Source organism: Nilaparvata lugens, chromosome 8 (genome assembly GCF_014356525.2).
Source record: "Nilaparvata lugens isolate BPH chromosome 8, ASM1435652v1, whole genome shotgun sequence".
Taxonomy (NCBI): Eukaryota; Metazoa; Arthropoda; class Insecta; order Hemiptera; family Delphacidae; genus Nilaparvata; species Nilaparvata lugens.
Genome location: NC_052511.1, coordinates 41,724,965 through 41,741,089, shown reverse-complemented (window position 1 = coordinate 41,741,089; position 16,125 = coordinate 41,724,965). Strand labels below are relative to the sequence as shown.

Genomic DNA, 16,125 nt, shown 5'->3' with positions numbered 1-16,125 from the left:
AAAGCTACAGAAATCAAAATTAAAATTGGTTGTTGACATTGTTTTTTTCTTTAAATAGTTTGAATTTTTTCTAATTTTATCTTGTTTAAACAAAAAAATGTATGAAGAGCTTCATCAGCGGATTGAGGGACTCCTAGATTGATTATTCACGGATTGGTCTAAAGAAATTTGGGGTTGATATGAAGACACAAAATTGATCTAATGAATAAAAAGTTGATAGAGAAATAGAGATATCCTCAAAATAGAGACAAAAAAGGATTAACAAATAATTCTCAAACAGTCACATCTTTACATATTATCAAATCACATATCCTTTCATCACACTTCATATCACAAATACCTTTGTATAACCTTTTATCAAATCTTTATCAAATGTATCTCGAATACATGTACCCTAGAATACATTATATTTTCCTCCACCTACTGTCAAAAGTACTTACTTTACTCCCTGAAACATGATACTAAAGTGTCACTTTTTCGCTCTCGGTACTAAAAAACAGAAAACTCCCTAGGGAGTAAAAGTGACTCCATTTAAATAACATGGGAAGCATCTCTATTTTAAAAACGTACATTTGGAATAGGTCAGAAGTTCTAAGCTCAGATGAGGAAGCATATAGAGTAGTCATTAAACCAACTAAATTCAATACCTCAACCAGACATTTGATCGATATATAAAATTTATGTTTGTATGCTGAAATTATTATTACAAACTTCATATCACTATACTAGAAAAAATGTATATTTTTTTCTTTTAATCCATGTTATTAAAAATACCAGCCAACGAATATTACTTATTAACTAATCAAATTTGAAACGGGAACTTCATTACAACTTTACACTTACAACTTTAGCCGACAGATAGTGCTGTCGGAGGAGAACTGTGATTACAAGCCAGGCTGTTTCTGTTTACTTTTTAGATTATGTTGTAACACATTGTTTGGTCACATACGTTTTAAAAAAATATTTTATTTGCAGTTTCTATAAAAATGTAGGTGGAGGAAAAATGTTGTGTATATCACGAGTGAAAAATGTTTTTTCTCCCTCAGGAAAATTGTTGCCCTCGGCTTCGCCTCGGGCTTCAAACTTTTCCCTCAGGGAGAAAAAACAGCACTTTTCACTCTAGATATACAAATAACTATTGTTCAGATACAATGTCTTAACCTTTCTTCATGTATAATAATTATAATAAAGGGAAGAATTGGCTTATACACGTACGGGACAGGAAATTCACGAATAGCGCATCATCACGTCTAAATTTCTGGACTGATTAACTTGAAATTTTGCATATAGATTCTTGATTTACCAAGGATGGTTATATGCCTAATTCAAATTCTTAAAGATTTCAGTAGGTCAATTTTTCATTTTGTCAGGTGCTTAATTAGACTCTTGCGGTGCACAGTAATAATTACTGTGGAGATTTTACGTTCACTCTATATTTGAGAGCATATCATTCATCCTAGTCAAATCTTCATTCTCGTTGTACTACATTTTTTAAGGAATAACATCCATGAGAATGATTCCATAAAATAATTCTTCAAATATGAATTTGCTGTAATAGATTGTTATCTTTCGACTGGAATCCATGGGAACTCCTAATTGGTTGAACCAGTAGTGGGATGATCACATCAATTTGGAGAATGTTTGTGTACATGTCTTATATTTACATGATTAGCCGAGAAAACGAGATTTGTCACTCACGTTTGCTATCAGAGGTCGCGTGATAGGTCACTGAATGACTAAAGAGACACATGTGACGATGTGGGAGAAGAGCATGAAAAAAGAGAGAGAAGACGGTTGAAAGATGAATAATGTGGTAGTAAAAAATCGAGATGGGAATGGAATGAGAGTTGGCTAGAGGGAAATTCAGTTCGAGAAAGTTTTATGTAGACTTAATAAAGATAGTTTTAAAGATAAATCCATCTAGAGTTCATTTCGAAGAATAACGTGGGATTTTTCTGACGTTTCTGATTGATATGGAAAGGAAAATATCAAGAAATTCTTCTAGTTGAATAACATGAATTATTAATGCGAGACTGCATACGATATACTTGAGTATATTGTTAGATTGGAAAGTAATAAGCATCTTGAATGTTTATCATGGCTTCCATTGGATATCAGGGTTGTTGTACTGCCAATCATTCAAGAATAGTTTTGGAATGACTATTTGACTATAATGACATACAACAGAAGTTTGTTGAAGAACGTGAAATTCAAGATTACGCAAAACTGCTATAGTTTTGACAAAAGTTGATGGGTTAAATCCGATATATCACACAGGGGTTGAAGAGAGATTTCATGATATTAGTGAGGGATGAGTATTCAAAAATGAATATTCTTTTGAGAAAGAAAATGAATGATGAAAAAAGAAGAAAAATAAGAAAAGGTAGAAGAGATAAAAGAATTGAATTGCCGCCTTCCTTTTGAATCCTGGAAGAAAAGAGAATAGGAGAAAGAGAGGAGAAGAGAAGGAGAGGAAAAAGTAGAGAGAGAGAGAAAGATAGATAGATAGATAGATAGAGAGAGAGAGAGAGAGAAAGATAGATAGATAGAGAGAGAGAGAAGAGAGAGAGAGAGAGAAGAGAGGAGAAGAGAAGGAGAGGAAAAAGTAGAGAGAGAGAGAGAGAGAGAGAGAGAGTAAGAGCAACAAAGAAACTCACAGATAGACAAATATAAAGTAAGAGAACGCAAGAGAAATGTGTGAGAGAGAAAGAGACGATCATACCATAAGAGTGTTACACAAAAGGGGAGGGAAATTGTTTGATGAGCCATGAATAGTTAGTGAATCTTTTATTGTCTTTTCTGCTGTTTAATTATTTTGCAGGTTGGCAAGTTGAGTTAGATCGAGTGGCACGATTTCGACTAGAGAGCTAAGTCAAGTCACAGACTGCGCGCAACTCTATTACTCGCTACAGTGAGATTCAGTTTTGACTGGCAGAATTCGTTGAATGGGAAGCATCAATTTATTAATATCAATCAAGATGACACCTGTGAATGTTGTTGACACCATTAGTGTTGAAACACGTATGAAATTTTTCAATAAATCGTGATATAATTAGACGTTATTTTAATGTTTCATTATGGATAATAAAAACAAAATTATATGAAAAAAGTATCAAACAGATAAATGATACCAGAAATAGTATCAAAAGCATTGATATCTCACTAAGTATTGTTGTATTATATAAGTATGCCATCTTCATATGTATTTGAATGTTTGCTATACATTAGGAGAAACATTCAAGATTTTGAAAAACTCTGACTTCCATAGTCATAAAAAACGAAACAAATGCAAAGTTAGGCTAGGCACACACCAGTTAGTGAATACAAGACTAGTCACGATTAGTCATTGCAATTAGAGCATAGTTGCTTATGAAGACATGTCTAATTGCAATGACTAATAGGTGTGTGTTGCTTCATAAGCAACTATGTGAAGTGTTGTGACTAATCGTGACTAGTCTTGTCTTGACTAACTGGTGTGTGCTCACCCTTAGGCTGGGCGTACACCGGTTAGTCAAGACACGACTAGTCACGTTTAGTCACTATACTTCACATGGCTGCTTGTGACGGAACTCACACTGATTAGTCATTGCAATTAGACATGTCTTCATAGGCAACTATGTGAAGTATTGTGACTAATCGTGACTAGTCTTGTCTTGACTAACTGGTATGTACCACTCTGAGTACAGATACTGCCGTTACAAAGTTTCTCAACCGAGCTGGCGGCAAATGTTGATAAAATAATTTAATTGCCTACCTGAATCTGTAAGAGTATGTAACCATGTTATTATGTAATGGATAATCACATCCTATAGAACATATTTGAAAGACTTGTTAGTAAAAAATGTCTGTATGCGATAGAAGAGTATTTCACAATTGAATTTTAATTACTGTTATATGTTTTTGTATTAACATTTTTTCGTATTGGTCATAAAGGCTATTTATGACATGGTTATTGTAGTTTTCATTATATATTTAGGACATAATATCTTAAAGTTGTTGTAACATTTCTAATGTTTTTTTTTTTTTTAATAAATGATTTGATTTGATAGTTCAAAGTGTATCCCACCATCAAATCGTAGAAGTCACTCATATCTCATAACTCATCAGTATCTCCAAGGACTGTGATAGTAAACAGATAATGAAAAGAAAAGAAGTATAAAAATATCAAACTCACTAACTACAATCTCAACCAAAATCCATCCAACTATTTTTCTTTCTTCCCACTTATTTTGTGCTAATTTGCCCCATTCCACCACTTTTTATCACTATCACTCTCTCTCTTCCGCAAGGTCGTCCGTCTTCTAAACAATTCTCATTATCATGATCAAGTTGCACAGGGTGTTTACGTTTTATATCTTAATTAGCAAACGGAAAGAGGTGGGAAGTGCGGAAGAGACAAAGATGAAAAAGAAGAAGAAGAAGAAGAAGAAAAAAAGAAGAAAAAGAAGAAGAAAAAGAATAAGAAGAAGGAAAAGAAGAAGAAAAAGAAGAAGATAAAATAGGAAGGGCAAAGGAGGAAGGGGAGATAAATAGTGGGAGGTGAAGAAGTAGAAGGATAAGGAGAAGGAGAAGATTGAAAAAACAGATTTGATTATATGGAGGGTGGTAATTGGATAAGCAAGCACGGGCAAAAGCAAGCGAGAGAGAGAGAGAGAGAGTGAGAGAGAGACACAACACCGTCAATTAGAAGCTAATTAACCGTGAGAGCGCAGATTAGATGTCTCGGATGGAGCAGCAAGGTTGACAGCTCGCAAAACGAACAAGGACAACGAAAAGAAAATGAAAAAGAGAACTTTCATTTAGCCTAATGAGGGTGAGCATCGGATAGGGTAGGAAAAACTACGTGGGACGACAATGTTGCTAGCAACAACACATTTTCAACTCAGTGTTGATGAGAGATGTCTAATCGTTGATTTAGAGATGTTTAGAATACTTTCACAGAATTAATGGATTGATGATTTATTCTTGAAAACTAGTACTTGATGCAGATATTTAAATATTTATTAGCACAGTTTCTTCATAATTTCCTCTTGTCTGCTTTCCTGATAATTGAATTCTATGGACAGTTTAGAGACCTAACACCTAGCAAAGGTGTTAGCAAAGTTTAACAATTTCCAGTTTCCAGCTATTTCCGCCAAATTCAGCCATTGGGCAGAAAAATTTGGTCTCCCCTTTTTCTTAGATTGTAAAATTTCAAATAATAATAATAATGAAATCATTAGGAGCTCCTGCTTATTATGAAATCATGCATTATGCAAAACAATTTTCCTGTTTCTTATAATGTTAATTCAACTATTAGGGAACAAACTTAAAAACTAGTAAACTAGATTGCTTGCAATGTTTGATTGTTCTGCAATGCTTCATAGGATTTCATTTCATTTATTCATAGACAATAGATACAATGCAGGTAAAAACAACAGGCATTCGCCCAAAACTGCTCTAAACCTTAATTTGGAATAGGTACACAGTCTAGAGGTAATGTAAATGATAACAGCTTAATTCACACACTATTTTGAGTCCAAGAAATGTATGTACTACAATAATTTTGAATTTATCAGATTAATTAATTTCAAAATACAAATCCAAACAAAAATCTTCCTTCACAATCAAAAAAAATATTGAAAATTTCAGAGGATCGTGCCTTAACCTCTTTCTATAGACCTTGCTCCCTGGAATCTTGAAAGCATCATATCCAAATTGACTACAATTTATTGTAATTACGAGAGATAAATAATATGAAATTATAATAACTTGATCAGTGTTTGAGTTCTTTGGTGCATCATGGGATCGTGCCTTGACATCTTTCTCCCTGGAATATTGAAAGCATCATACCCAAAATGACTACAACTAAAATTACGAGAGAATTAATGTGAATTCAGATTGATTGATGATTGAGCCAGCCTGACGAAATCAGAATGATGAATTACCGGAGAATGTGCCAACCTGATGAAATTAGAATAATAAATTACTGATTCCAATCTATTCTAAAATCTATTCTATTCTAATGATGGTGAAAATAGAATGATACTGACCTGATGAGCGTGTCGAGCGTGGACTGACGTATGACGCAGCACTGCATGATGGGAGCAAGTATGGACAGTTCGTCATGGAACGCCTTGCCGAATCCCCGACCGTGGTCGAGATGCAGCGTGAACGACTCGTTGCCGAACGCGCGGAACGTCTCGTAGTGATGGCGGTCCATGTTGCCCATCAGGAAGTCGAGCACTGACATGTCCATTATGTCGAGCAGACGGTGTCCCGTGTCGTACGGCGGGATGTCCCGCACCAGGTTGCAGTAGTCTGATTCTGTACACAAGATTCATACAACTAGTTTAAAATATATTTAAATTACTTTTATTTATAAAATAGAATTATAGTACCCTTTAAAATTAATAAAATAGTAAAACAAGAATAGAAATTGTAACGTAACTACTAGTTTCGGTGATCACATCATCGTCAGATTATAAAATTTATTCTTGTTTTATTATTTTATTAATTTTAAAGGGTACTATAATTCTATTTTATAAATACAAGAAAGCAGCCCTGAATTCATACATTTTAAAAAATATGGAGTTAACTTACTTATAAAGTATCTAATACTTTATCTCATAACGTGTACTTATAAAGTATCAAGAGACTGTTTGTAAAAGCAGATTTTATCCATGTAAAATTTAAGAATATAACCATAGAGTGAAGATACTGTTTAATAGAATAGAATAGAAAAAACGTTTATTGAATAAATAAGCTACCTTAAGCGAACCTCAAAGAGGCTGATTGACAAGGTACAATATACAAAACATGTAAATTCAAATATAAATATGCATATATGAGTGAACTTTAACTTCATTTTTACTTTACTTATTTTTAGTTAATTTTTGATTTGATAGTAATTGAATCAGTTGTCTCTTCCATGAACCAACAAATATTGTAAGAAACTTATTCATTCAAATTTCCTTAACCGTTCAATTGCTTACCATTACTTGGACGAATCGATTGTTACTGATATTTTTCGGTTTTCTTTTTCATGAGGATTATGGCAACATAAGCTCAAGGCATGTGCTTGGGTAATGGAAGTGATGATGATGAGATATGAGTGGACCTACAGCATTAGATGAGTTCCGAACCACCGAGAAGCTATTTTAAAACTTCTCTCTCCTCTAATTTGTTCTCTTCCAAGTCAGCCGCTATTCAGTACGGATGTATAAAAGTAGATTTCAAATTAAATGATTTTGTAAAAGATCTGAGTACATTTTAGATCAAAATAGTCCAGAATTATGGAATTGAGCTTTGTATAAAAGTAGATTTCAAATTAAATGATTTTGTAAAAGATCTGAGTACATTTTAGATCAAAATAGTCCAGAATTATGGAATTGAGCTTTGTATAAAAGTAGATTTCAAATTAAATGATTTTGTAAAAGATCTGAGTACATTTTAGATCAAAATAGTCCAGAATTATGGAATTGAGCTTTGTATAAAAGTAGATTTCAAATTAAATGATTTTGTAAAAGATCTGAGTACATTTTAGATCAAAATAGTCCAGAATTATGGAATTGAGCTTTGTATAAAAGTAGATTTCAATTAAATGATTTTGTAAAAGATCTGAGTACATTTTAGATCAAATAGTCCAGAATTATGGAATTGAGCTTTGTATAAAAGTAGATTTCAAATTAAATGATTTTGTAAAAGATCTGAGTACATTTTAGATCAAAATAGTCCAGAATTATGGAATTGAGCTTTAATTAAGGATTCTGCACTGACCCTGCTCCCACTGCGCCTTCCTCCGCTTGTGATAGGAGCGCCTCCAGGGGTGCCTCCACACCTTGCGGTTGCCGAACTCCCGGGACGGCAGGAAGGCGGCGAAACTGCCCTCCAGCATGTCCGGACTGCCGCAGACGGCGTGGCTGGTGTCGCAGTAGTAGGAGCACTTGCCGTGGAAGCACATGTTGTTCGACGGCGACACGAAGAACGTCTGCAGCAGCGGGCCGTCTGCGATGTCGAAGATCTCCGTCGTCATGTTCAGAACTCGACCCACCACTGGCATCGCACGTCGGAAGCCCAGCAGTCTAGAGGACAAACATTGAAGAGAAACTCAGAAAAACACTGACATGGATGACGAATGACATCGACATTCAGAAATCAAAATAAAATCTTTATTGCAGAAAACATTGAACAAAGTTATAGCAGCGTCAAAATACATGGAATAAAATCCAAAGTAGTCAAACACATCATATCAAAGTAAAACCGCTACAAACGTTTTCATACTGGAAACACACTAGAGTATAAGACTGGCCCAACAACCGGAAATGCATGATGCACATTTGTGTAAATACATGGAGTTATATACATTGTTGTATCATCACAGCGAAAGGCTTCAAACAAAATCTTCGAGATTCATAGATGATGTAATCAGTCTATCAATTGATTGGGCTTGGGATGATTATAACATGAGTTATGAGAGTGGAATCAGGTTTTATTCATTTATTTTATTTACATCGTCACAGCGAATGGCTTTTAACAAAATCTTCGAGATTCATAGATGATGTAGTCAGTCTAACAATTGATTGGGCTTGGAATGATTATAACATGAGTTATGAGAGTGGAATCAGGTTTTATACATTTATTTTATTTATATCGTCACAGCGAATGGCTTTTAACAAAATCTTCGAGATTAATAGATGATGTGGTCAGTCTATCAATTTATTGTACTTATGATTATAACATGAGTTATGAGAGTGGAATCATGCTTTATTCATTTATTTTATTTGTTATATCAGTGTTTCGTTATTAATGAACAATCATCAATCACACATAATGGAGTAATCAAGGCTTTGAAGAATGATTGTGACTGTCTGAAGAAGAGTTTGAATTGGAAATTAGCGTGGAATTATCCAGGTTGATGAGCACTTCTGAAGTTATTACTAATATAGATTATAATTAGTGTAAAATCGCGAATCGATAATAATAATTATCTAGAATCAATGATATAAAAATTAACAATTAAATATTGTAGATCATCATATCAATCTCGTACAATCATTGTAGAATCTCTATACAATTTCTATTGTAGATTTACCACGAAACTCGAAATATAATGTACTGTGACCGTATTGTATATTCTCTATGATTGATCTTCAAGAATCTACAGCTATTCTATTGTAGAATCTCCTTGTTGATCATCATAATAGCTTGTGATCTCATTAAAATCTGCATTGTAGAATCTCGACGTAGCCTCAATATTATGTAGCCTAATTGTTACATCTTGCTGTATAGTAGAGAATGCTTCGAATGGGTTTGAAGGAGAGAAACAGCCTCAATTAGAGAGAAAAGTGTGGCATCAATCAGAATCAGAGAGATTTATAGAGGATGCAGTCAATCAGTTGATAGTATAACGTCTGAAGATTGTTATAATGGGGAATGGATAAGAACATGAGAGTTGAATCAGACTTTGGAGTATGATTGATAGTGATAATTGACAGGAAAATATTAAAAAAGTTGCATTGGGTAGGTGTTCTGGGGTCAAAAGATGAAAATAGATTTCTTATTATTTTTTTCAAAAAATAAGTTTATTTTAATTAATTTTAGTGTAAAATTAGTTACAAATAAGATTGTTATTCATCTGCATGGGGATATTTGTGGAATAAAGAGGGTATGAGTTCACTTGCAAATAGATCCAGAAGAGGAAATCGATAAACATACATAAGAAAAAAAATAGCTCGAATCTTGCTGATTTTTCTATGGAATTTTTAATCAAATGAATGATTTTTCTTTTTCTTTTTTTTGTGTAGTTGAGAAGATGATATTGTGGTAATTATTCATATTGAATGGAAAAGACTAAGAAATTGTCAAAAAACCACAGATTTATTGATACTTAGAAAGACCGGTTTCGGTTGTTACACCATTGTCAATCTCTGATAAACTCAGAGATTGTTCATCAGAGATTGATAATGGTGTAACAACCGAAACCGGTCTTTCTAAGTATCAATAAATCTGTGTTTTTTGACAATTTCTTAGTCTTTTCCATTCAGAATGATTTTTCAATGAGTCAGATGTAAAAAAGCGTTCTAGGATCGTTGAATGTGTTCTTGCAACTGAAAACAAATTGCAACAATGATCTTAGAGTAGAATAATTTGGCATCAATTGAGGTAGTCTATTCTTTATAGGCAATGAAGCTAGAACATTATTTGAGAAATAAATATGCTGGAATTTGAAGATGAAGAAAGGAAGTAAGTTCTTGATTGAACAATTCAAGAGAGGAATAAGAGAATACCTAATGTTTCACAGGGATTACTGCAATACGAACTCATCTGAACTATAAATCTTATTGAGTGAGTTTTCATCTGATCCAATTGGAATTAGATAGTGTCTACCAAGCAGAATCAATTATCTAATTAAGAAGGACTTAAGATTGAAAAACAAAGATTCATTGAGTTGAAGAGCGATGTAGAGGAGTTTATATAAAAGGGAGTGATCTAATCGAATACAAAGGAAGGCAGTTCAAGAGAAACGTATTGGAACTGATGAAAGGATGATCTCAGAGAGGGATGAAAATCTAGTATCAATTGAAGTAGGTACAATCAAGCTAACCAATTGGCAAGGTTGAGGTTTCATGAATCAAAGGAAATCACAATTGAATGAGTTCCAGTAAGGAATGATATAGTATAAACGTGATCAGAAGAACTCTCTGAAAAACAAGAATCTGACTGGAAAGCCAAGATTGAATGAGTCTAAAAGGAACGAAGAGGCAAGTTACCAAGGGAGAGAAAGATCTAATTGAAAAAAGGAAGCAATTCAAGAAAAACAGATTAAACTCATGGTTTTGGAGAGGTGTCATCTAGTATCAATTGCACTGGACAGTACCTACTGAGTACAATTAAGCTAACTAAGCAATTGGCAAGGTTGCGGTTTCATTCAATGATGAAAGGAAAGAAAAACTACGATCGAATTGGTTCCAAAAAAGAAAGGAAGATAAAGAGGGGGATAACAAGACAACAAAAACCTTGGTCAGGGATGGAGAGGAAGATGAAGAAACAATAAAAACCACGATTGAACGACCCCTCTGAAAAACAACTCGAAAAGAAAATGGCCAAAATGCTGGACTAGGGTTCCAAATTGGTAAGATTCAGCCGAAAGTTAGCGGAATGTGTGGAGTTTTTTGCTCAATAAGTCACAAAACAGCGTAGTGTCAATCTATCAGGGAGGATTCGATGGAAATCAATTATCCAGGCCAATTAGGTGTGCGCTTCTCTAAACTTGGCTTTGCTCCTGATCAATTATGTCGATTTTTTCGTCACCAAACTCAGGATTTGGTGAAAGTTGTGGTTCCTTTGTCATGTGATGGTTTCCTTGCTGGAAAGAGAAGCTGCTGATGCAGCTTCAGCAAGTTGGATAAGTTTTTAATACTGGATTTCAGTTTCACTCATGAAAATGTGATCATTGATTTGAGTTCTCACATGCAATAATTTGTGAGTGGCTTAAGATGGCTTAAGACAGTGGTTTGTTACAGGAACGTACTCAACTGCAGATCTATTTAAACCTGACGATATACTATGTAATATGTGTTTGTCGGAGAGAAACAAAATTAGGAGTTGATTGGATTTTAATCACTTTAGTGAGATAACGAATCTTAGACTTAGAAAACAGAATATCTATAAGCATAACACATATTTTTGTAACGCCACTTTAGTGAATGATATCCTATTTTGAGAATTCATGACATGGGAACTTGAAAAAGTACAGATAAAGTAAAGATCCAAATAAATTATACAAGTATGTTCAAAGTATGATTGAGGTAAACATTGATGAGATTGATGTATGAATGTGGTAAGGAGAAACTACATATTTTTGAAAAATTAAAAGTGATTAAACAATAATAAACGATAATCATTCGTTATTATTGGATTATTCAAAAAAAAGGAAAAATAATACAATATCCTAATATCCTAAAACAATAGCCGTTAGGATAAGAGTTACATATTTTTGAAGATTCATCAAGAATTCTAAATTAAACACACCAAACAAATATAATGATTAATCGATGATTTGAATATTTATTCTGAAAAACGCAAACAAATACTTATTCAGGGTAGGGAAAGAACAATATTCCTATTCAAAAGATAGTTTCTTCAGTTGTTTAAGAGAAATGACATAAATGATTGAAATATTAATATCAGTTTCAGATTTTCATAATATACGAGTATGCCATTGCGAGTTTATACAGAGTGAGTCATATGTATGGGAACCGTTCAATAAGTTGAAGACTGTTGTAGACCGTTCAATAAGCTGAAGACTGTGTAACTTTCAGAATAAGTAATTGGTCGAATACTCCAACTTTTGGCGTGCAACTTAATTTCAACCCCTCATGAGGGGGTGACTTATGGGTTGTAACTAGAATATTTCAAATGTAAACACCCATTGTGTGGTAGGCCTACATCATTTTAAAGGCCTTTTTAAAACAAGAAAGATGTCATCAATGAAATATTCTATGATATCTGTATACAAGATGGCGGCTGATTGAAGTTTCCTGTAAGAACTAAAACTTCAATCAGCCGCCATTTTGGATACAAGTATCAAGAACATTTTTATTGATGTCATATTATTTCTTGTTTTGAAAAGGCCTTTGAAATGATGGGTGTTTACATTTGAAATATTCCAGTTACAACCCCTAAGTCACCCCCTTATGAGGGGTTGAAATTCATTTGTAAGTCAAAAGTAAGTCAAAGACCTTAAAAATGATGGTGTTTACATTTGAAATATCCCAGTTACAACCCCTAAGTCACCCCCTTATGAGGGGTTGAAATTCAGTTGTTGAGTATTTGACCAATAACTTATCCTGAAAGTTACAGTATTATATTTACAATAGTCTCCAACTTATTAAAGGGTTTCCATACATATGATTCATCTGTATATTCAATAATTATGAGAGGTTTGTTTGGAAGAATAAACTAATCCCCAATTTTCCAGGAAACCAAATTTTTCCAGATACGTTCCTGCTCTCAGCTGAATTCTATTGCTGGTTTTTGGTGGCATCAAGTTTCGCGTTTTGGTGGGTTTGTGGAAGGTGGTGGGTGGAGGTGCGAGATGGCAAAGATGTGGCACACGGCCAACTTAACGGACTTCATCGACATAATAGTTCCTTAGTCGAAGTGTGCTTTCGCCCTTCGCGGCAGGTACTTACCGCTCTCCTAAGGGACAGGCCACCGATTTTAGGGCCGAAGGGATGGAGGATGTCCTACGAAAGGGACTGTCCTCGCTCGAGATAGAAAGAGAAGTTGAACAGAGAAAGACTGCTCACTGATAAAACGAGAGGAGGAATCAGGGATTGTGTTTGAGAGAAAGGGTTGATGGTTGACTGTGTAGTACAAGGGAAAGGGATGAAGTCGTCTTCAAGCCCTCTCATCCGTTTTAATCGTGATAGCGAGAAGATCCCTCCTATTCCTTCTTCATGCCCCGAGAGGCGTAGATCACCATTTCTTAAGCACTTGGCCAATACCTCCTCGGTGCTCAGTCGTAACTCACCCGACTAAGTTATCGATTAGTCACGATATCGATAGTCGGAAATCGAGATTTCGGCTGTCTTGTCTAAAACTAGATCATAACTATATTTACAATGAAGGTACAATTGCTTGATTAATAATTGCATTCGTGGGGGATTAGTAAAATGAAAAGATTTTGCATAATGAAAACTGAATTTTGTATTGAAAAAAAGCATGTATTGTATGCATCAGAATGCATTTTGTATTGAATACTGCATTTTCGATACAGTTGAATCATAATTGTTTTGCGAATAGAGTGAAGATTATTGTTTGATAGACATTAGTGATAGTCCAGTCAACGGAAGATTATACGCAAAGTTTGGAACACAATTTTCAACTCCACAACTCTTTTAAGGATAGTAAGAGGATTAACATATCAAAAGTCCTCACCCCTACCCACTGTGCTGAAGGGGTAGGGGTGGTTTGAAAGTACCATTTTTTCATTTTTCGCGTATATCTCGTGAACTATTTATCTTATGAACATTTGTATTCTTTGCAAAATTGAAGCTGACAATATTACCAACAAGTTTTGTTGTTTACATTTTTCCATATCTCTCATAGTTCCTGAGATATCCGCTCTTGAAGTTGAGACAGTTTTTGAAAAAAAAACACATCTGCCTCTATTTTTTTCATTTTTTCGGCCTTATAATTTTTGAACGATTGCTGGAAAAAATCCGTGCATATTATGAGCTGATAGAGCAACAAATTATCTTCAATTTGATGTATATTTTCACTTTTTTACGCATTTCCCTACGACTGTTGCAGCAGTTTTAGTGTTCTCTTGACTTCGGTGGATTGAGAAAGATTAGGTCTAGATAGTTTTTTTACTGTTTCAATTTTCCAGAGATATAATTGTGAAGATGAGACTCACCTGTCTAGATGAAAGGCAGCGATTTCGGCATTGTGTCTCTCGTAGTCAGTGAAGTAGAAGTGGTTTGGTAACGTTTTGTTGTTCTCTAGGAAATCTGAAAAATGAATATGACATTTCGATGAAATTAAAGGTGGAATTTATAAGCTCATTGGCTCTATTTTAGTAATTGGTAGACTGCCGTCCCTGAACTGTTTCTGTTTTGATTTTTACAATAAATTTTGTTCAAGACTAAAAAAAAGTAAATTCGTATGGCTTTTGATGGTGGGGAGTCCCTTGCGGGAAGGTCCCACCGCCTGAATATATAATTTAAGCCGTCAATGGGCCTTACGACTGTCATACTTCAGCCGGGACCGACAGTTTAACGTGCCCATCCGATAACACGGGAGTGATCTGGTTGAAAAAGTTTTGGTATTGAGAGGGTTTGAACCCGGGATCTCTATGTCAAAGAATCAACAATGTGGAAACCCCAAAGCGACTATTCTCCCATTTCACGGTTATTAGCAAATCATACCTGTTCGTTGCGGATGACTATTTTTCAACCAGTCTGTCTGCGCCCTAATATTAGAACTTGACAAACTGAAAACTGTCTTTGTTCAAGACTGAATTCACATGAATAGAACATCAACTATCTTTTTAATTAATGTGAAACTGTATAACCTTTTCTATTTCTTTTGTTACGGATTTGTTGTGATTCCATTTCATGATATTGGTTTGGCAAAATAGAAATGATTCAAATCAATTTTATTCGATATATTTGAACAAAGTTGACCTAAATCTAATTAGAGGATTAATAACCAAAATTCATATTATTCGCTTTTGTAATATTGTAATGAAGAATTGGAAAAAATGGAAACTGGAAATCAGTATATGAAAGTAAATTTTCTCAGCACATGGAATATCCATGGTTCCTCATAATAAGCAGTACAGTACAGTACAATAAATGATCAGCCATAAAATCCAAGGAGCGGTCTGTGATTGGTCTGAATTATTTCTAATCTATGGCTCCAACCTTTACTTGATTGGCTGGAGTTACAGAGAATAGCAACTAAGATGAATTGGTTAATGATGGATAGTTGATTATTTTGAGTTGAAATGACGGATTGGAAGTAACCTACAAAAATAATTGTTTATGGTTATGAATATATATTTTTATTTTTTATGGTGAAGATGATACCGACATGAATTTTGGATAATAAAAGGGATGATTATGATAAGAAATGAATTGAACTACCGTTTTAGTTGGGTACCGTACTGATAAGTGATTTTAAAAGCAAACAACTCTCAGTAAGTGCAATTTGGGAGATCTGTTGAACCAATTCTCCAATTAATATAGACTGACAAAATAATCAAACATTTTCAACAATCACAGAGAACTCTTCAAACAACAGACAATAACAATCAATCAGATTTCATCCATTATCATTGCTCAAACTCAATTATCTAAAACCAATCAGAACAATAATTATTACCATTGTTGTGATTCAATAATCGGTTGTAACGTTAAGTTGTGATCAACAGCAGTAAATCGACTTTGGGAGTTGTGCTGCTAAAGTAGATGACAGCACATTTGGGGAAATCATCAACTGGCAGGCAGACACAGCAGGTAGCGTTGATTGGCCGAGATTAGTTGCAAGAGGAAATCACACCCGTGCGTACCAACTTGCGCTGCAAATTATGGATGCGAATTAAGAGGTAGGAGTGGAAATGGCGAGGGGGGAGAA

General features: G+C 34.4%; 1 protein-coding gene across 1 annotated transcript in view; it reads right to left on the bottom strand.

Annotated features, from left to right (window-relative positions):
* The window catches only part of LOC111045972 (extracellular serine/threonine protein CG31145), a 172,394-nt gene that overhangs the window by 18,287 nt on the left and 137,982 nt on the right, over positions 1–16,125 (bottom strand). The window contains 4 exon segments of the mRNA XM_039434789.1: positions 6,033–6,306; positions 7,759–8,063; positions 14,405–14,478; positions 14,480–14,498. Coding sequence (XP_039290723.1) covers positions 6,033–6,306; positions 7,759–8,063; positions 14,405–14,478; positions 14,480–14,498 — 672 coding nt within the window.